General features: G+C 38.4%; 3 protein-coding genes across 4 annotated transcripts; all 3 read right to left on the bottom strand.

Annotated features, from left to right (window-relative positions):
• Positions 1-6,302: 6,302 nt before the first annotated feature.
• Positions 6,303-8,892, bottom strand: LOC143460639 (tubulin alpha-1 chain-like). The gene is made up of 7 exons (XM_076958225.1): positions 8,788-8,892; positions 7,997-8,219; positions 7,803-7,907; positions 7,541-7,737; positions 6,915-7,412; positions 6,655-6,848; positions 6,303-6,546 (listed from the first exon to the last, which is right to left on the bottom strand). The coding sequence occupies exons 1-7, from the start codon at positions 8,788-8,790 to the stop codon at positions 6,411-6,413; spliced, it is 1,356 nt and encodes a 451-aa protein (XP_076814340.1). The 5' UTR covers positions 8,791-8,892; the 3' UTR covers positions 6,303-6,410.
• Positions 8,893-10,726: 1,834 nt separating this feature from the next.
• Positions 10,727-11,387, bottom strand: LOC143459577 (general transcription factor II-I repeat domain-containing protein 2-like). Its single transcript, XM_076956792.1, has 2 exons — positions 11,024-11,387; positions 10,727-10,866 (listed from the first exon to the last, which is right to left on the bottom strand). The coding sequence occupies exons 1-2, from the start codon at positions 11,385-11,387 to the stop codon at positions 10,727-10,729; spliced, it is 504 nt and encodes a 167-aa protein (XP_076812907.1).
• A 4,653-nt stretch (positions 11,388-16,040) lies between these two features.
• Positions 16,041-20,017, bottom strand: LOC143459516 (carboxypeptidase B-like). Of its 2 annotated transcripts, none has more exons than XM_076956714.1 (10): positions 19,912-20,017; positions 19,355-19,487; positions 19,175-19,247; positions 18,607-18,834; positions 18,137-18,343; positions 17,932-18,027; positions 17,711-17,804; positions 17,384-17,586; positions 17,169-17,256; positions 16,041-16,389 (listed from the first exon to the last, which is right to left on the bottom strand). In XM_076956714.1, exons 2-10 carry the CDS (start codon positions 19,435-19,437, stop codon positions 16,202-16,204), a joined length of 1,260 nt encoding a protein of 419 aa, XP_076812829.1. In that variant the 5' UTR covers positions 19,438-19,487; positions 19,912-20,017; the 3' UTR covers positions 16,041-16,201. The 2 variants fall into 2 exon arrangements, with proteins under 2 accessions (XP_076812829.1, XP_076812830.1); XM_076956715.1 differs by lacking the exon at positions 19,912-20,017 and adding an exon at positions 19,757-19,839.
• Between the last annotated feature and the right edge of the window lie 636 nt (positions 20,018-20,653).

Genomic DNA, 20,653 nt, shown 5'->3' with positions numbered 1-20,653 from the left:
GTGTCTTGGCAACAAAGGATAATACAATTATTTCGTCAGCGCTTCCATTAAAATACCAATTGTTACGTAAAATGTTGTTCTTAAAGCTTGCGATAAAGATCCGGTTTTCTAAGTTTTCACAGGCGCTGGCTACTTTTTCTACATGTGTGACTTTTATGTATCAGAAAAGTTATTTTAAATACCCTCTGAAAGATGCTAACATTGTTCAAGTGCCTAAACTGACGTCAATGTCGACATAAGTATGCCAACTTATGGTAAGGAAAATCAAAAAAGTATAAGGAAAGACAAAACTGCAAATCGCTTATTTGTTGCTGCATTTCTTCAGTGAATTGACTTAATGATGAACAAAGCATGGCAAGCAATAGAGTATTACAACTAACAATACACAATAGCGCTGTAGGGTATAAAAATTTAAACAAAATTTACTGTAGTTTATTAGATTGTCGTGAATTAAACTTTCTGAACCTATCATTAAGCACACTGTGCTACAGCCAACGAAATGTTATTACTAACCAGGTTTCATGCTTTGTTAACAAGTCAAGTCCGTGACTTGAATTTTTGCCAATACCTTCTATACCGTCTTCAATTGCACTTGTTCAGCATAGCAGTGAGTTGTCACTGCCCAAACCACCGAGCAAAAAAGCTCCAGAAGATTTAGCAGGGTCTGAAGATATTGAAAAAGACTCTGATGATGAATTCAACATATCTCATACAGACATGAATTCAGAACCACACTTCCCAAGCCAACAAAAATTAAATGATTTAGTTAGAGATATGGGGCCCACTAAGTCAAATGCCGAACTTCTGACTTCAAGGTTGAAACAATGGAACTTATTACATTCAACATGTCGATGTTCTTCATCGAGAAGAAGGCATGAAAAATTTTCAAGGTATTTTTCTGTAGCAGGCTCTCTTTGCTTCCGCTGTAATGTTGATAACCTTTTTGAAGAAATAGGAATTGCTGATGAACCAAGGGAGTGGCGCCTATTTATAGACAGTTCTTCCCGAAGTTTAAAATGTGTCCTCCTTCATAATGGAAACCAGTATCCATCCATACCCGTTGGCCATTCTGTCCAAATGAGAGAAGATTACAAAAATGTAAAGTTCCTCCTTGAAAGTATTAACTATGTCAGATACAACTGGCAGCTTTGTGGAGATTTCAAAATGATTGGGTTCTTGAAAGGATTGCAAGGAGGTTATACAAAGCATTCTTGTTTTCTTTGTTTATGGGACTCCCGATTTGACACTGAACACTACTCTCGAAAAGATTGGCCAGAGAGAACGTTTTTTGTTCCTGGCACACAAAATGTGAAGCACGATCCTTTGGTAGATTCGGAAAAAATTTTAAAGCCTCCTTTGCACATAAAGCGTGAATAAAGATGAAGATGGTTTTCAGCATATTTCTGCCCTGTTTCCTTTTTTGTCAGAAGCTAAGAAGAAGGCTGGAATTTTTACTGGGCAGCAGGTTCGACTTATGCTCCAGTGTAAACAACTTGAACATAAAATCATTACGAGAGAAGCAGGAGCATGGAAGGCATTTCGAGAAGTAGTTAATTTTTTCTTGGTAACAAACGAAGCAATGACTATAAAGTTTTGGTGAACAATCTGATGGAGGAATACAAAAATTGGGATGTCGAATGTCCTTGAAAATGCATTACCTGCACTCTCACCTTGATTTTTTTAGTCCAAATAGGGGTGATGTAAGCGAAGAACACGGTGAAAGGTTTCACCAGGACATTTCTGATATGGAAAGAAGATACCAAGGGAGGTGGAGTTGCAACATGACGGGGGATTATTTGTGGTCCATAATACGAGAAGATTTCTCAGTTCATAGACGCAAGTCACGTAAACAAAACCACTTCTGAAGTTTTTTGGAATGTTTGCAATTTGCATCCGTACATAATGCATGAGTAGGCTATATTATGCACAATACTTCTTTGTGTTTGCGTGTTTGTGAGTCTTATACAAAATTATGCTTATTAATACTGAAAAATTTCGTGACGCGACACTCGATCGAAAGACACTTTATCGAACGACACTTAATCGAACGACAGCTGATCGAAACGACAGCTGATCGAAACGACAGTTGATCAAACGACACTTTATCGAACCGACAGTTGATCAAACGACACTTTATCGAACCGACAGCTGATCAAAGCGACAGTTGATCGAATCGACTGTTGCTTCTCCCGCACACTGTCATAGCAAAACGTGGCGTACCGTTGCATTGTTTGCTGTAGAAAATTAAAATTTGGTGACTTTTCATAAAAAATGTTCAGCTATCTGTCCATGTTTGTTTGATAAAGTTGGATTTTGTAATTTTTGAGATATTGTGATATTTTCATAATTTTGCTCTCTCTCCGCATTGAAGCGTATTACTCATTTACGCACCAATAAGTTGACTAACTATTCTCTTTCGTTCTCTTCTCACAGCGGGGGCGCGGCGTAACAAGAAGAATTTCTAGAAATGTGTCACTTTTAGAAATACCTAATTTACACTAAATTCACTTTCTTTAGTTTTACAATTATGATGTATACAGGAAGCCAGATTATGTTTCTACTAACATGTAAAAATCTCATCAGTCTACGACGCATAGTTTTCTAGTAATTAACGATTGCAAATGTGTGTGCGGGGTCGGCCACACCTAGTTTTTTAGTAAACTCGCGAGCCTGGTTAGGATAGGGTTAAAAGAACCACAATTTAACGAAACAACTGACGATATGCACTGTTAAAAGCACGACAACTGACGAAGTGCACATTTCAATCGCATTCATTTAATTACAAGTTGTGTGCAATTGCTCGAAGATAACTTTTTATGTCAATATTCGTTGAGTCATGATTTTTGACTATGCTCTCCAGCCGTTGGTTGACAGCGTCGTAGCGCCTCTTTCGAGGTGGGCCAGCAATTCCAGCACTCAATTGCTCAATAAACATTTCGTTGGAACCTTGTTCCCGCTTAATTTTTTTGACGAGTCTGCGAAACGTCCGATGGGATATTGAGACACGCTTGCTGAACGCATTGTGCCATCCTTCAATGTTATTATTCGTTCGTGGAAGGTCATCTTGAACCCGGTGGAAGACATTCCAACACCGGATAGGAAATAGAGGTTGACGACGATTCTTGCGACGCAATCGTCCAATCCAAGTAGTTTCGAAATATTCAATGTATTCAGACAAGTGCTGCTCATCGTCGTCACTGAACGTGGCCAGGAAGTCCTCGAACCGTTGTACAACAAAAATTGAAAAAGCTGGGATAAAGACCACTTTCAAGAAGCTACTTTGTGTAAAAGTCAGGCAGCGATATGCCCCTTGCTATGAAATTTTGCCTTCAATTCCTTACTCTTTGTATCTATAACGACTAGTCTAGTCTACTGTACAGACAATCTCGTACTTAGTAATTCTAGTGCGTATTCTTGTGATATCTTATTAATATGTGGGCGGGCCGGCCGCCATGCGAAATCGTCAACTTTATGCTACAAATCTAAAATATAGATATAAAATATAAATCGTCAACTTTATGATATATACATCACAATTCATTAATGTACACCATTACAAAGACCGCACATCACAATGGCTTATTGTTTCAATGTTTGAGAAACACGCAAAAATCTTACTTGAACTGTCGGTTCGATAAAGTGTCGTTCGATCAACTGTCGGTTCGATTAACTGTCGTTCGATAAAGTGTCTTTCGATCATCTGTCGTTTCGATCAGCTGTCGTTCGATAAAGTGTCGTTCGATAAAGTGTCTTTCGATAAGGTGTCATAGTACCGAAAAATTTTGAGTGAAATCAGAAAAAGTGATATTTCTTCGAAAGTAAGGACACTTCAGGAAAAATATTTGTATTTTTGTGATTAGTTCCGAGTAGCAAAACACAATACATAAAAATTTTTATGCAACTAAAACTTTCGCAAAATTTTGTTACATGGTGTAATTGGATATACAATGTCACGTCGTTACAAGGTTCATTTCAAAAAGTAGGTCAGGCGTACAACATTCACGTGTGCATAAAAAAAACAAAGTAAGTACTTGTTTTCAATACTTTCCCAAGTGTGTACTGTTGCTGATTACGAATTAGGCAAGGTCCACATTGTTGAGAGATCTACTAAAAAGGTATTTCTTTTCTTTGCTTACGAACAAAATTCGTGTTGTAAATCAAAACCTTAAAACTTAATTGATATTTAAATGCTTAATAGAGTTCTATGTTATTTTCCAATTTTTTCACAATTAAATTGCAAACAGGGACAAAAGTTTTTCGCGTCATGCTTAACGCTCGCTTTGAATTACATTGTCGTAAACACGAGAAAAAATTATTTAAAAAGTTATGACAGCAGAGATGAATGCTATTAACTTAATTTACAACCTTCAAACAGCATATCTTCATTGGTTTGCTTGCAAAATGTACTTTGCCAATTGAAAGACAGGCTTATAGCATCAGGTTAAACGTCAAGTAGCCAGAACTAAACCTGAACTTTTACACCTGTTTTAGTAGACTTTTATGAGAAAATGAAATGAATGCCAATACAGCATATTGCCTGCAAAATTTTCTCGGAACTATTCTCAGTCGTAATCACGTTATAACTTTGGTAAGTTTATTGAAAAAAGTATTGAAAGCGTGTTTTGGACTTGTAGTCAACGAAATATTGGCCTAATTACATATTGTTAAATGTTAAAAGGTTCTGAACATCTAAACCTGAGAAATACGCAATTTTGACCTAATGTGATGTTACTTGTGTAATGTATATAGTTAAAGTGACGGGAATATGTCCTTAGAAGTTTTAACACGTAACTTACTTGAGGAGGTAAGGCTTTGTCAGAAGAGGGCCAATATTTCCTACCAACAGTTTGTAAGAAATTGGCTTTACGCAAATCTGTGTAGATCAGTGATTTCCAACGTTTTTCAGGGAGTGGACATTTTTATTAAATACTACTTTTATTAAAATTACTATACCATGGACTACTACCAAAATCTATCATTGAAAACAGTGTTCCAAACAATAATACTGTAGGTCTACACTCTACAGTAATGCAGAGAAATACTGATTCCATCCTGACAATGATAAGCTGCCGGTGAACTTTGACAGCAGCACATTTATCTGTGTGTCTCCTATCGAAAAAGCTTACGGAAGCAAACAGTTTCACTCTATAGACCGTTTTGCGTAATTCGTTGTGCGCATACGCGAAAAATGCGTTGTCCTAAAATTTGATGACGAACAAGCTTCAAGTCGAATAGGTAATGAACGTAGATTTCTACATGCCCTGTTTTCGTTACTGTTTAGGCCTCGGTATCAATATCTTTCTTTAAGGATCACAAGTTAAATTACGGGCTCATAAATGCATTCCGACAAATGACAGTCAAATCAATAGTGGTAAACCGTTCAAAAGTCAGGTTGTAGCGTATACTGGAGGAGTAGGTTTGAAATATACAACAACAAATGAACCACCAGGTGAATATTTTGCTGTAATTTGGGACGAAGTTAAAAGTTTCTGGACGAGGATAGTTCAGTTTTTGATTTCGATACAAAAAAGTTAAATTTAGACATGGTATAGGCTTGCAATTAAATTAAAAAATGTACAGTATAGATACTGGACCACCAGTAGACGGTCATAAAGACCAAATTACTGTTTCTAATCAAGATTTTTTTAGTGAAACTATATATGTCGTATCTATTCAAAATTTAAAGAAACTTCGTAAGTTAAACCTATTAGAGGAAACAGCCAAGTGCGAACAAAAAGTATCACGTGAACTAAATTTAAGTGTTTTTAGTGTGCAAATAGTAACTTCAATCTTATCAAATATGGTTTGTGGCCCCTGGTCCGAAATCTCCGTAAAAGGGAAACGACCTTCTAAGAAAACTGTATGCAATTATAGATAACAAACAATATTAGTAAAAACCAGGACAAAAAGATTACATAGAATGCAGACCTAAACCAGTGGGCGTGCATGGCCCAAAAAACTTAATTTTGTGAAACACTGTCTGGTAGAGTTCAGTCATTTTTCTATTATTTTGAACAATTACAAAACATGCTAACGTACCCGACGAACCCCGATCGCATTTCTAGCAGGGCGCTTAAATATGGGTCAAACCTCATGTTAGTAAGTTGTTGATGCTGAAACGTTTAAATGTGTGCCTTTAAAGACAAAACCGAACCGGTGAAATCAAAATGCTAATCGAAACTACAAGCCTCGTTGAAGATAGTTAACAGCGGTCTGTCTTGTTTGCCAGCGACATCTCTGCAACATATTTAAAAGTACAGTAAACAGTTGCCGCCAGGTGTCATGGCAGAGTAAAGGATGTGTAACTTGGCATGTGAATTTTATTGAATGCAACCAGCTTAACCGAGTTAAAGTAGGGAAACAAACTTAATTATCTAATGTTCACAAGTGGACAGCCAGTTCCATATCTTTCAATATTCATCCTCCTCATCTTCGGGATCAGCGTCCGCCGAATCAACACCAACTTCCTCATAGTCTTTCTCAAGGGCAGCAAGATCTTCGCGGGCCTCGGAAAATTCACCTTCCTCCATTCCCTCGCCGACGTACCTACGTGATCAAACAGGTGCGTGTATGTTTATAGTTTTTCATTATTTACGACTTAACTAAGCTATTGCTAGCTTCACATTTGATCTACAGAACTTGAACGGGGCGTACCAATGGACGAAAGCACGTTTGGCGTACATCAAGTCGAATTTGTGGTCCAAGCGGGCCCAGGCCTCAGCAATGGCAGTGGTGTTACTTAACATGCAGACTGCACGTTGTACCTTGGCGAGGTCACCACCGGGGACAACAGTAGGTGGTTGGTAATTAATACCGACCTTAAATCCAGTTGGGCACCAGTCGACGAACTGTCGAAAACAGTTTGTTCTGTAAAAAACGTACAGGAAGAAAACCAGCGACAAATGCAAACCAACCTGAATGGAACGCTTCGTCTTAATAGTAGCAATGGCAGCGTTGACGTCCTTGGGTACAACGTCACCACGATATAACATACAGCAGGCCATGTACTTGCCATGACGTGGGTCGCATTTCACCATCTGGTTGGCCGGCTCGAAGCAAGCGTTGGTAATATCGGCCACCGAGAGCTGCTCATGGTAAGCTTTCTCCGCAGAAATCACCGGGGCGTAGGTGACCAGTGGAAAATGGATCCTCGGATACGGCACCAAGTTTGTCTGGAATTCAGTCAAGTCGACATTTAAAGCACCGTCGAAACGCAGGGAAGCTGTAATGGACGAGACAATCTGGCCGATAAGGCGGTTCAAGTTGGTGTAGCTAGGCCGATCAACATCCAAGTTACGACGGCAAATATCGTAGATGGCCTCGTTGTCTACCATAAAAGCACAATCCGAATGCTCTAAGGTTGTGTGTGTTGTCAAAATAGAATTGTAAGGTTCTACCACTGCAGTGGAAACCTGAAATGCAGTGATTGTTGAAAACGACTGGTTATTTAACACGAAATACAGTCAAACGGTGACATTGAGCTTTCGATAATTGAGACCAATCGCCAAATTGTAGCAATTGCTGCTGGTAACTGCATGACCTGTGGGGCAGGATAGATGGAAAATTCCAACTTTGACTTCTTGCCATAGTCGACGGACAAACGTTCCATCAGTAAAGATGTGAAACCAGAGCCTGTACCGCCCCCAAACGAGTGAAAGAGGAGAAAACCTTGAAGACCCGTGCACTGGTCTGCCAGCTTTCGGATACGATCGAGCACTTGGTCAATGAGTTCTTTACCTGTGATTGAAAAAATAACAGATCTGAGTTTCCGTGCTACCAACATTACGTTCCAAGTCACTTACCAACAGTGTAATGACCACGTGCGTAGTTGTTGGCCGCATCTTCCTTTCCGGTGATCAATTGTTCCGGATGGAAGAGTTGGCGATAAGTTCCAGTTCGAATCTCGTCTGAAATCGAACACATAACATGATTGAGATGAGTCCATTAGCTGACGGGGTACTAAATAACAAAGGCATTGTTTGATACGTTTTCTTACCGACCACAGTTGGCTCCAAATCGACGAAAACTGCTCTTGGCACGTGCTTTCCAGCGCCAGTCTCGCTGAAGAAAGTGTTAAACGAGTCATCCCCTCCACCAACGGTCTTATCACTTGGCATTTGACCATCTGGTTGAATGCCATGCTCAAGGCAATACAGTTCCCAGCAGGAATTACCAATCTGCACACCGGCTTGACCAACGTGGACTGAGATACATTCACGCTGAAGATAATTAGTACGTGCTCAATATAGCACAATGATTTCATTATCTTAGCTACCATTTTAACAATCTATTCGACCTTTTTTAAAGGCGTATATCTTTCGCAGTAATAGTAATAGCCTAACACATCGAATTCTACGAAAAAAATGACAGCTGTATTATGACATGCACAACCTATATGTAACCCATTCACGTTGCGTCAAATCACTCAGTAAACCCGTTACGAAAGATTTAGACACGCCTCACTTGGCACAACAGTAATAGCATTTTCCTGCTATTCAGCTTAGTGGAAAACTAGCCCTTCACGCTACATTCGAGTTGTCACTCAGTCTGCGTACCCACCCAAAAAGTCGCGCTCCAAGTAAAAAAAATCTCTAGTTTAAAAAGAATTAACGCTACCACAGTTCCCAAATCTAAAATTTAAATAAAGTAGAAAAGGCCGCTACCAACCATGCATTTAACCACGTAAGGATTATTACATGTAATATATTACACATACAGCTTAGCAACGACTATCGTATGCATACCTTTCAGACTGCATTATAATGTCAACAATTTACAGTAACTTACCATAATTTTCACTGGTAGAGTTTCCTCAAAAAACAAAACCTTCGAAGATAAGCAGAATAATGACAATAGCAGTTCACAACTACAACTTTACGAAGCGTTCGTAACAGAGCAATGTGGCCACCCTTGCCGAAGCCCTGTGATATATACCACAGTATTACGTCATCTTCTCGGACGCTGATTGGTGGAGAAGTCCGAGAGAATGCGACGCGCCTTTTGCATTATGAATTAGTCACTCAGAAATTCATCTCGCGACAATGCTGCTGGGCAAATCGGGCAAGTGTCAGCTGTGACTTGGTCGTGATAAAGGTAACGTTATTGACCACACGCCAACTGCCTCCCGCCACTATTTAGACCTACTTGCTAACTTGTTATCTTAGTTATTATGTCTTCAGACTGATAAAGTTGAAAAAAATGCAACTTCTTATATGATTTATCAACCACGTTTGTCATCGAAATCTCCAGCGGGCAGCTCCAACGCTGATTAGGATCAATAGAGATTACCATGGCGCAATAATGGTTCTTTGTGGAATTACTGTATAATTTTTGACTAAGCCATATAGAGTAGATGGCCATCCAGCTGTCGCACGAAACAGATTACTCACTGGTCCATAGGGACATCGCCAACAACCAAAAAGTAATTAAGGTCAGCTACTAATGCACTGCAAACTTCAAAATGCTGTGTGGTTTAAGCCATCAATAGCATCTGCATACGTTGTGATTGTTTTCCTTATCCTGTTGTTAGAGCAGTCGGTACTTCGAAAGTACCGTCGTTAACTGTACCGGTACTTGGCAAAAATGTACGGACGGTTCTGGTATTCGGTACTATCTTAAAAAAGTAGTTCGGTACTTTGTCGGTACTCGGTACCGGTACTTTTTCTGTAAAAAATGCAGCTGCAAATGCAATGTTTGTAACTATTATGCCCCTGGTAAAGGTTACTCTAGGTCAGGGGTCGGCAACCTTTTGCTAGTCACGGGCCAAAAGTCGAGTGTACAACTCTTTGGCGGGCCGGAATTTTCATTAATCCTATAATTCACACTCACTTGAGTATATTACGCTACATTGCTGCAATCTCAATCATACCAATCACAAAAAGAGCAAAATTTATGTATTCACACTTCAACAACACAACATTAATGTGACACTTGATGCTGCTTGCTTTGTGAAAGTTTTTCAACATCTGGTGACAAGTCAGAGGAAGCAAGAACCAGAACATTTTCTAAATGGGCGTCGGAAATGCGTGATCTTAGCTTGCTCTTCGTGAATTTCATTGTTGAAAACATTTTTTCACATGTGTACGTGCTACCAAACATCGATGCCATTTCTTTTGCGTTGTTGGTCAAGCTAGGATAAAGACCACTTTCAAGAAGGTACTTTTTGTAAAAGTCAAGCAGCGATATGCCCTTCGTATGAAATTTTGCCTTCACTTCGTCACTGCATTGCATTTCAATAAGGTCCATTTGAAATTGTTCGGGAATGGTATTGGCGTCCACATCAAACGGAGTACTGAATAGCCTGAATTTATTTTGTAGAGAACAAATGTCGGAAAAGCGTGAGGAAAATTCAGTAATTAAATTTCGTGTCACAGTGACAAATGCAGTGTTGCTACTAGGTTTGCTCTCCTCCAGTATAGGAAAGTGAACATAATTTTCTTTGTCCAGTTGACATTCCCAGAGTCGCAGTTTTCTTTCAAATGCGAGTATGTGCCTCCACATCTCATGTATCAGTTGTTTTTTCCCCTGAAGTTGCAAATTCAATTTGTTCAGATGTGACGTTAAATCTACTAAGAAAGCAAGATTAGATACCCATTCTGGATTACGAAATTCTGTGGCGTTAATGTTTTTATTTTCAAGGAACGTTGCTATTTCATTTCTCAGCTCATACACTCGTGCAAGCATAGCTCCTCGACTTAGCCAGCGAGCTTCGCAGAAATACAGGGCATCACCATATTGATTCTCTGCTTCTAGTAACATCTGGCGAAACTGTCGGTGATTCCGTTTGTGAGACAAAATCATATTCACAGCTTTCACCACTGTGTCCATAACACTCATCAAGTTTGTTGTCTTGGCGCACAACGCCTCCTGGTGAATTAAACAGTGTACCTTTGACATTTTGTCATTGCGTCCGAGATCTTCCAAGTGTTTTTGAAGCAAGCAACGGCACCTTTATTTTTACCAATCATTGCAGGAGCTCCGTCGGTTGTTACCGACACCAATTTTTACAGATTGAGGTTCATACTGTTAGTGCACTGCAACAGTGCCTTCAGAATATCTGCTCCCGTTGTAGTGCCCTTCATAGGAACTAACTCAACGAAATCTTCAAAAATATCAAAATTTGAGCTGACTCCACGAACGAATTCCGTAAGCTGAGCTGTGTCCGTTGTATCAGTGCTCTCGTCAATAGCAATTGAAAAGTATTGCAAATTTTTTAGACAATCGTGTTGGCCAGTTTTTACATCCTGTGACATTTCTTCGATTCGTCGGGTGACAGTTCTTGCAGAAAGGCTAACATCGGAGAATAATTTTTTTTTCTCCGGGCATATGACTTCGACAACGGCCATCAAACAGTCTTTCACGTAATCACCATCAGTGAAAGGTTTCATGTTTTTTGCAATTACTTTGGCGACCTCATAGCTTGCCTGAGTGTTTTTTCTGATTCAGTGTTTTGCTTTTGAAATATACTACACTGATTTTCCAAGCAGAGTTTAAGACATTTAATTTTGTCTTTTCTCGTTTGGCCTCTGTACTCCGAAAGCTTCAAATGCTTTGTCTCATAATGACGCTTAATATTAAATTCCTTGTTTACAGAAACAGACTGATTGCAAATTAAGCACGTGGGTTTACCAAAGTGTAGTATGGAAAAGTACTTTTCAGTCCATTCTTCATTAAAACCTCGGCACTCATCATCAACCTTTTGACGTTTCGCTAACATCCTAAATTATAACAAACTTTAGGTTAAAGCTGATGTGCGTCTCTCTTTACATCTATAACGACTAGTCTAGTCTACTCTACAGACAATCTCCTACTTATTACGAGATACTAGTCTACCGTCTTCTCACCAGTTTTATTGCGTAACTATAGACTAGTAAGACGTACTTCTGGCATAACAATACCACAATTTTTTCAAACACTGCAGTTTGAAACTCAATAAGACATGGCGGGCCGTATTCTTGTGATAACTAATTAATATGTCTCGGGCCGGACGATTTCGCATGGCGGGCCGGATCCGGCCCGCGGGCCGTAGGTTGCCTAGCCCTGCTCTAGGTCAAAACACATGAGACGTTAATCGATTGCAATTTTACTTGACATTTCTAGATTAAAAAAGATCAACAGATGCTAAAATTAATATTAAAGATTAATTAACATGTATTTTTGAAAAAATACTTATTAAAATTTTCAAATTATCACGTGAAAAGTACCGAGTACCGGAATCCAGTGGCGTAGGAGCATATGCTGCCGCCCCTGGCTTTCGATAAAAATGCCGCCCTATGTAGACTGCAGCAAATTTTGAAGTAGAGTTTCATGTTCACGCAATCTTTTCAATAAAAATAATTACTAGGGCAACCAGTTTTTTGACCTAAAAAGTTTAAATTTAAATTTTGACCTTAAAATTTGCAAATTTTGACCTCATTTTGAAAAACGCTAAACTGATAGTCTCTACAGTCTACACTGTCTACAGCAACTTTCTAATCTAAAGCTGCATTTAAAAATGACAAAATGCTTTTCTAGTGTTGACTTTTTTTTCGTTTCTGCGTATTAAGATTGACAACATGCAGTTTCAAATGCAATGCCGTCACATCGTGACGTCACCAAACGCGCTGAAAAGCCTTCCCTCTCTTTGTGGCTTAGGTTCTAAGTAAAATTTGCGGCACTGGAATTGTTTGCGGTACAAGAAAAGAGAAAAACGGAAGAATAATATTACAAAATGGTTACAAAATTACAAGTTTAATAGATTTTGACCTAAAAAAAAGACCTAAAGAAACAATTTGACCGTATTTTGACCTAACGTAACATTTTGACTTTATTTGACCTAATAACTTTTATACCACACGTCGTACAAAGCTGAAATTTGTTTTGTGCTTGTTTGATAACATTCTGGGCAGGTTAAAAAAAATTGACCATATTGACTTTTGGTTGCCCTAATAATTACAGATAATGTGCCGCGTCTCAGAAGTTCTATATTGCTTGAGAAAGAAGCCTCACTGTCTCAGCGTTAAGGCCTAAAATAAAAGACAAAAAATGGAGAACAAATGTATTAGGCAAATAAAAGATCAATAGCCACCTCAAAATTGAACTTTTCGAGCTTTCGCCGAAGCAAAATCAGCGATAATATCTTCAAAATCAAGTTTTTGAACGTATAATGTCTTTCTATAGAAAGAATCGATAGAGCTGATAGCCGATCATCATTCATGGTAGAACGTAAATAGGACTTTATCATTTTGAGCTTTGAGAAACTCCTCTCACAACTCGCAATTGAAACACCAATGGTAAGATAAAGTTTCAGACACAAGCATAAATATGGTGTCGAATCAAGTAGGTGTGATTTAGCTAACCACTGTAAAACATCAAACGCTGTTGCATTACGATCAAACGTGATTTCACTGCTTCACACCAGCCTCTTAAATCTGTCAATTTCCGCAGCTAACTCCAAAAAGTCCACCTCGTCGTCATAAGTGCTTCTAAAAGCGTTGGTGAATCCATTGTGACTTTCGCTTTGCAGCAGTGCGTGAGGATTCAAAAATCCAAACATATATTTCGAGTGGTGTATGCCGGTAAACCTAGTTTCAGCTTTAAGTTTAAATCTGTCCAATGCTTGAAACATGCATCGTCTTACTTCTCCAACAACACTAAGGCCAGCATCTTCTGCGTGTTCGCCAGGCATTCTCTTTTTTCTGCTAACTCTCCGATCTTCAACTGGAATCTCCAACTCTGTGCATTTTTTGATCGCTGCATCCACAGAACCTTTAACCAGATTATCTCGTTCTTCCACTAAAAAGTTGACAAACGCTTTCATCTTGTTAGAGCATTGCGCTAACAGCAATCCTTTTTGCTGCAAGTAAGTTTAAGTATGATGAGATTCTCGCAGGATTACTTTCCAAAAACATAAGAAGAAAAAGAAAGAAAAATTCTGAATCGCTTCTAGAATACTATGAGCGTCACCTCGTGTATTAAGATTTTCGTTTGGATTACATAGTTCCTCTAGAGTCTAGACTCTAGAGTCTAGAGCATCCATAAACTCGTCAAAACCTGCGTGAAGGGCCTTTACAGCAGCGTGATGTGCGCTCCATCGCGTATCAATCACTCGCTTCAGCGCGATTGGCGCATGATTTAGAAGGACATCCCATCTATGAGTAGAGGCAGCAAAAAAAACATACTTTGTAAAACAGCGAAAATCTGTCGCTTAAATGCGACGATCCGACGGCATGAACACCTGCAAGATTCAGTGTGTGATTTCCACACGGTACGAGTAGTGCTTTTGGATTTATGTTTTTGATTTTTTGCTGAACTCCAGTATGAAATCCCGACATAGTAGATGCGTTGTCGTAGCCTTTTCCCCTACACATCATCACATCTAAGTTGTTTAGTTCAAGTTCATCTAGAATAGATTGAGCAACTTCAGCTGCCGTTTTTCCGCTCAACGGAAAGAAATTCAAAAACGATTCCTTCAGTTGGGCAATACTGTTTTTGATTGTTACATATCTGACTATAAGAGTCATTTGATCAGTATGTGATACGTCCGGAGTACGTATGTCGCACATAATCGCAAAATATTTAGCTTCGCGCACCTCTTCAAGAACGATGTTTTTGACTTTTTTACTGAGAAGCAAAATAAGTTCATTTTGAATAGTGGGAGAAAGATAAGTAGTTGTCATCTTCGTAGAAATACGAATATCAGCAAGGTATTTGATGATTACGGGACTATATTTTTCCAGAAGCTTCACGGTCTCTAAAAAATTCCCTTGGTTGTTGGATTCAAAAGCTTCACGATGTCCTCGAAAAGGAAGGTTTTGCTTACTTAGAAATAATATGACATCAACAACGCTTTCTAAAATTGCTTTCCACTTTTTTCGCTCTTCATCCATATAAATGGTGATCTATAACTTCAGGCCAAGAGGCCACATCATTGGGCAAATTGTTGACTATTGCAACTGCTTGGTCGTTATTTTCACCTTCGTCTCCATCTATAACTGGCAATGCATAACTGATTTCATTGGTATTACTTTTGATAGACCCTGTTTCTTGCGTTTCTGCTGATAAGCTGATATTTTCAGTATCTCTCTGCAGCTCAGCGTTATTGTCTGGGTTTTCATTTGAATCGTTCTCTGGTAATGTTAAAGAAACATTTGAACCCGAAGAGGTTACAAACTTTAGCATAGCTCCGTTGTGCTTTTTTAATTCTGTTTCTCTTGCTTTCTCTTCTTTTTAAAAAAAGCTCGACTCTCTTTGACACGTTTCATTTTCGAGTCTAAATTAACACTTGTATAAATTTAACCACAACTTGTCATTTAGACGTTTACAATCAATAACAACTTAAAAGTTTACAATTAAACGTTTAAATGCCCAGGACTGGTTCACCTTCCACAGTTTTCTTGGTCAGCGGGACCAAACTGTAACAAAATAGCTTGTTTACCGCTCCATTTTTTTATAATTCTCGTGCTGTGTGCACTGTGCAGCCTCATTTTGCCGCCCCCTTGCAGCCTGCCGCCCCTGGCGCAGAGCCAGAACCGCCAGGTGGCTGCTACGCCACTGCCGGAATCAACTGAAATTCCTTGAAAAAAGTAATTCAGTACAGAGATTCGGTACTTTTTTAAAAGTACCAAATCTACTTTTACTTACTTTTACTTTTACTACTTTTTTTCAAAAGTACCGACGGTACCGGTGCCGGTTCTGAAAAAGTACAGCGGTACAGTAATTCGGTACTGTGCCGCGGTACTGCCCACCGATGACAATGGCATACAATTCGGTATCACAAAACTGGAATTTAAAACGCAGTAGAGATGTTAACATATTGTTTATATGGATTTCAAATATTGGTTACAATTATTAAACAGTGTTTAAATTTTGTATACGTAATAAATTATTAATTATATATTCAATCTGTGTTAGAATCTCATTGGCTATATGCTACACTACTGACATAAAATGCTTTGGTTAATATTTACTTCGTCAAAAATGGTTTGTAGTTTGTTGTTTTGCATACATTTCGTGTAATAGGTAATACTGTAAACAATCCGGATCCAGTGGTAGGCATTTATATTTGAACGATGTTTATGGTAATCGATGTTGTATGTACAACCACGAACGACAGGCATTTATTCACATACCATAGAAATAGTAAAAGTTGTCCATACATGCCGGTGATTAAATCATTTATTTTATAAGCTACAATACGCCTTAGAGAAAATGTCAAGTTCGATCAATGTTTGTTTAAAACATGAGCGGCAAGCACTTCGATTCCAGCCAGTAATTCTTCTCCAGTCGGGACTATCTGCTCGGGCGGCAACATGAAACCATAAGTCCCTTTATCCCGCAGTTCAATGGTGTAAGTAAGTGTAATGTTCGCTTTATCGTATATCCAGTCGATTGTACAGCCAGACCACAGGTCTGTGGTAAAACAAATACAAGTGAAAGCTCGTAACGAATACAGTTATTGCTATCGTGATTTAATAATAATAAATAATAACAATCACTGGGGAATTTGATGGATCTATTACAACTCACGCTGTGGGGAAAACTATTCAATAAAGTATATATACATTATGTATGACTACTCTCTCTGTATATATTCTCTAAAGGTGGCGTATGGGTCAGGAAAAAGTGCTAGTTTATTTATTTATTTCTTTATATAGTGAATTTACCAAAAACGCACTTACTCGAAAAATGCCACTTGGGGTTTCTTGAAATTTTGCATATGAATTAAGCCTGAGGTATCATACATACATACATCATACTCAGGTATCATGCCATGTCATACTAATATATGACTAAATTTACATTTACTAAATTTCTGCAACTCATGTCTAAACTCGAGAGTAGAATTTCTGACCTAAAACACTAATTTTTCCTATTTTCATGACAGGTCTTAGCTACAATCTGCACCCGACTGGAAATTTGAGGCTGTTAGAGGAATTTTCACACTAAAATAACAACACCAACCACAAAAGCGTTTAATTGGTCGACAAAGGATTTTTAAACGCCTACATAAGAATCGAACGAAATCAGTGAAATCTTAATTTCTGACTCACACGCCTCTTAAAACTATGCTTTAGCTTTTGCTGACAGTGGCTTTGAATGATTTAGAAATCAATACATGTAAACTAACAGTTTTATTTACTTAATAGGTTTTATATTTATATTAAAGTTCAATTTAAAAATTTCCTCACAATTTAATCCTTTTGCTCCTTGGGCCGGTGTGTATACCGTCTGGTGGACTTCGTACATCGCTTTACTCATGTTCACCGCTAGCTGGTGCTATTGAACAAGAGATGTAAGAAATTGCTTAGATTGCACCAAGCTCAGCTCGGTACAGGATTTTCATTGCTTGCAATTCATTTGGCACACATAAGGCCGATTACTTATTACTATTTGATTTCTTTACCTGTTCGTCGTGATCGGGGGTATAAGTATTCCTAGCGTAACAGTAAGGGTAGAGAATTAATTGGCTGTAGCTGTGCAACGTGATAAATGCTTTTATTCCCTCCTTCTGTTCGGTTATGAATTGCGTCAAATGCCTGATCTCTGATTCCGATCCGGCGAAAGCTGCGTGGTATGTCAACGAACATGTACTTGGGCTTGATGCCTCTAGTGGACGAAAATATGGTTAGGCTACAGAACAACTTCATTTTTTATGTATGTGCCACTACGGAACATATATGGGCGACTGATCCTTGTATCTTGAGATATTTTTTAACTTTTATGGCTTTACCTGACCAGTGACTGTCCCAGTTTCTGTTGCCATCCACACCCAGGCAAAAGCTTGTTCCAGTGAGACTTCGTGTCTTTCTCCAAAAGCGGTTAAACTAAAATAGTTTTTTCCAAAGTTTCTTTTTGACCAAAAACTTCTTTGAAGTTGTAGACGACCAATATTTCTATACTACAGTACAAATAAAAAATATCGGCCATTGTCTTAGCTTTAGGTGTTCTTACTGTCCAGCTGTAAACATAACCGTCCACGTTTAAAACGGGTAAGATATACCAGTCTAAGCTGTCAATCATCCAACTGTATTGAGGTTTATTGAGGATCTGCAAAGCATTTAAGAACGTAAATTGTACGTTGGTGAAGCTTTTATGTTTATGCCCTTATTTAAGTTAAAATGGAAGTGTTTTGGATCAAATACAGCCTATAGCTTACCTCTTTCCAAATAAACATGAGTGAAGCGCTTGTCACCCACTCGCCAGAGTGGATTAAGGCGTCAATCCAAATGATCGGCTTGGGTGCGCCCGAGGAAGGTTTCTGTATTTTGAGCATGTTTAGCGGCCTTCCTTCGTATGACAAGCCAATTTGTTGTTGCGAAACGAAGGGAAAGCGATCGGTCATGAGATTCATCCATTCCTGTATCTGCGTGAAATAAGATACCGCATTTAAAGCCTGTCACCATAAATAGTTGGAGATGAAATTTTATTATAGGAAGTGGTGGCTGCTCACAGACGCCTTGTCCTTGTCACATTTAAAATTGCATTTTTTTTGTTTTGGCTTATCGTCTTACTTCGAGGGATTAGTAATTCCGCTATGTAGGCCTACTGTTACTGTGCAACGCTTTCACGTTAAACTAGTGTACTTTAACTTCTTGAGGAGAGCTACTTAATTAGGGATGCATATACCTCTTCCAACCTATGGTAAACTGTGTAGTCGAATTCGTCCAAATTTGTAATTGCCCGTTTACTTCTAAACTTTTGCTGGTTTATAACATCATCAAGGTTTTCAACCGTAACTTCATAGGTTATGTTGGCATCGGACAAATAGTTTTCACTAAACTTGATGTGTTCACTTGGAACGTGAATTAAAATCGGTTCGTTTACTTTTTGCGGGTATCTCCACATCTTAACTGTCTGCACAAAACAATTTTGTAAACAAAACTTCTTTATAGTATTAAATATACTGTAGTACGTATATAGTTCATATAGTTTCGCTCATTAATGACAGGCATTGACCATGTATACACGGTAATGTAGATATAAACATTATGTAGCCTGTATTAAATACTAATGCATATTTTATCTACACTCATGCACCTCACTTACACATGCACGCATACCGTACATACATTCAGCGGATATAGCCTATAGTATAGATAATGCAAACTACTGTATTTGCATCAAATCTTTTGTCAAGCAATAACCATGATGAAGTGGCCCGTGTAAGCTACCACGTAGCTGATGATGCCCTTACTTTTGTGTTTTCAAGATCTTTCAAATCCTGCAACTGGTCATCGGTAGCTGCATTAACTCTCCATATTTGATTTCTGTGAAATAAACCTTAAACTAATCCTTTTTAGTAAACGCGTCAAAGTTTCTACTGTAAGTTTATACAGTTATATATGTCTTAATTGATATACAATTTGCTGATTACCTTTCGAGACTATTTGTTACTGTTGCTTGAGCTGATATTGCAATAAGGATTACCAAACAAATTGAGCGAAGTGATTTTTCCATTTTTAAAAGGTTATATCCAGTTCACCGTAAATAAGAACAGCTAACCCAACCTAAAAAACAAGATTGCAAAAAATTACTGCCTTTGCATTTTTCATCACACCAGAAAGAAATTTTGGAATGAAGAAATTTACAGTAGGTCTCATTGTCATCTGTATATATATCAATTCCCTGGCCTTATTATAATTATCTCTTTTTGACAGCTCAAGGCCTGTATATGCCCGGTTCTCTATAAGGTTTGCTTTGCTTAATTTTTTTCTTGCGTTGCGCATATAGCCTTCCGCTGTTTGAAACGGAAGATTTTGATTGATTATTACCTCACCTTTCACAACCAGCAATGGGAGAAGCAATATAAAATAGATATTTACACAGTGGGACATCCGAAAGGAATGTTTGCTGCACTTTACAACCCTAATTTGAAAGAAATAAGTCCTTTAAATCAACAGAGTTATATGGTCAGATGTATAGAACACTCACTTTTCTTTCAAGTTGTGCATAGCTGTCTATATACTTTCGTCTTCCTACAAATAATTCTACTAAGTTTGCGTGAAGAAATTAGGACATTTTGTTTGACGTATTTGAAGGATGTTGTTAGTGGTCGTACTGTAACATTATTGTCTTGTTAATGTAGCCAGACTTAATTTCACGTTTACGGTGAACCGCAGCACCCTTACCTGCTAGTAACTAGATACAGTGTAGCGTTATCACGCTAATAAAACAAACTAATGATCTTTAAAAAGCCACGTTTAATAGCTCACAGCCAGACACCGGCTAAAAAAAAACTTCTAAAAAGCGCACAACCTTTATATTTAATAAGGGTGCCAAATCATGTGATTAAAATAGTTAAGAACAAACACGCAAAAGGTGCTAATTGGTAAAAACACTTCAAACGAAAACACGATGATAAGCAACCACACAACACGTGAGGAACAAAGTTCGTAACGTCTGCTTCCGCTTCATTCAGTTTAGCATCGGAAATATCTGCGTGGCTGTATCTTTATCGGCATTGCTGTCATCTTGCTGGCTTGCTTTCAGCAATAAAGCTCTTTCAGTTTCTACAGCTTTCTTGGGGTTAGTGATGAAGCTGTAAAGATAGTCAAAATCTTTCTTCTCGAAGACAGTCTCTGGGATAGACATGACCATTTATGGATCCCTTAAGCATTTCATCACACACAGAAACATTAAATCTTTTCGAAAGCGTTCTTTTGTTGGTTAGGCC

This window comes from Clavelina lepadiformis, chromosome 5 (assembly GCF_947623445.1).
Source record: "Clavelina lepadiformis chromosome 5, kaClaLepa1.1, whole genome shotgun sequence".
Taxonomy (NCBI): domain Eukaryota; kingdom Metazoa; phylum Chordata; class Ascidiacea; order Aplousobranchia; family Clavelinidae; genus Clavelina; species Clavelina lepadiformis.
Note: the sequence above shows the minus strand (reverse complement) of the source record. Positions and strands in the feature narration are given on the sequence as shown.

What these genes read in the sequence shown, in the direction of transcription:
- LOC143459577 (XM_076956792.1), bottom strand. Translation starts at nt 11,387, where the DNA reads ATGAAACCTTTCACTGATGGTGATTACGTGAAAGACTGTTTGATGGCC. An exon ending in ACTGTTGCAGTGCACTAACA is followed by an intron (nt 10,867 to 11,023) that starts GTATGAACCTCA and finishes TTAATTCACCAG; the next exon opens with GAGGCGTTGTGCGCCAAGAC.
- LOC143460639 (XM_076958225.1), bottom strand. An exon ending in AGACGAAGCGTTCCATTCAG is followed by an intron (nt 6,849 to 6,914) that starts GTTGGTTTGCAT and finishes TGTTTTCGACAG; the next exon opens with TTCGTCGACTGGTGCCCAAC. An exon ending in AAACGTGCTTTCGTCCATTG is followed by an intron (nt 6,547 to 6,654) that starts GTACGCCCCGTT and finishes TTGATCACGTAG; the next exon opens with GTACGTCGGCGAGGGAATGG.
- LOC143459516 (XM_076956714.1), bottom strand. Translation starts at nt 19,437, where the DNA reads ATGGAAAAATCACTTCGCTCAATTTGTTTGGTAATCCTTATTGCAATA. An exon ending in AAGATCTTGAAAACACAAAA is followed by an intron (nt 18,835 to 19,174) that starts GTAAGGGCATCA and finishes TGTTTTGTGCAG; the next exon opens with ACAGTTAAGATGTGGAGATA. An exon ending in AGGAGCAAAAGGATTAAATT is followed by an intron (nt 16,390 to 17,168) that starts GTGAGGAAATTT and finishes GTTTTACCACAG; the next exon opens with ACCTGTGGTCTGGCTGTACA.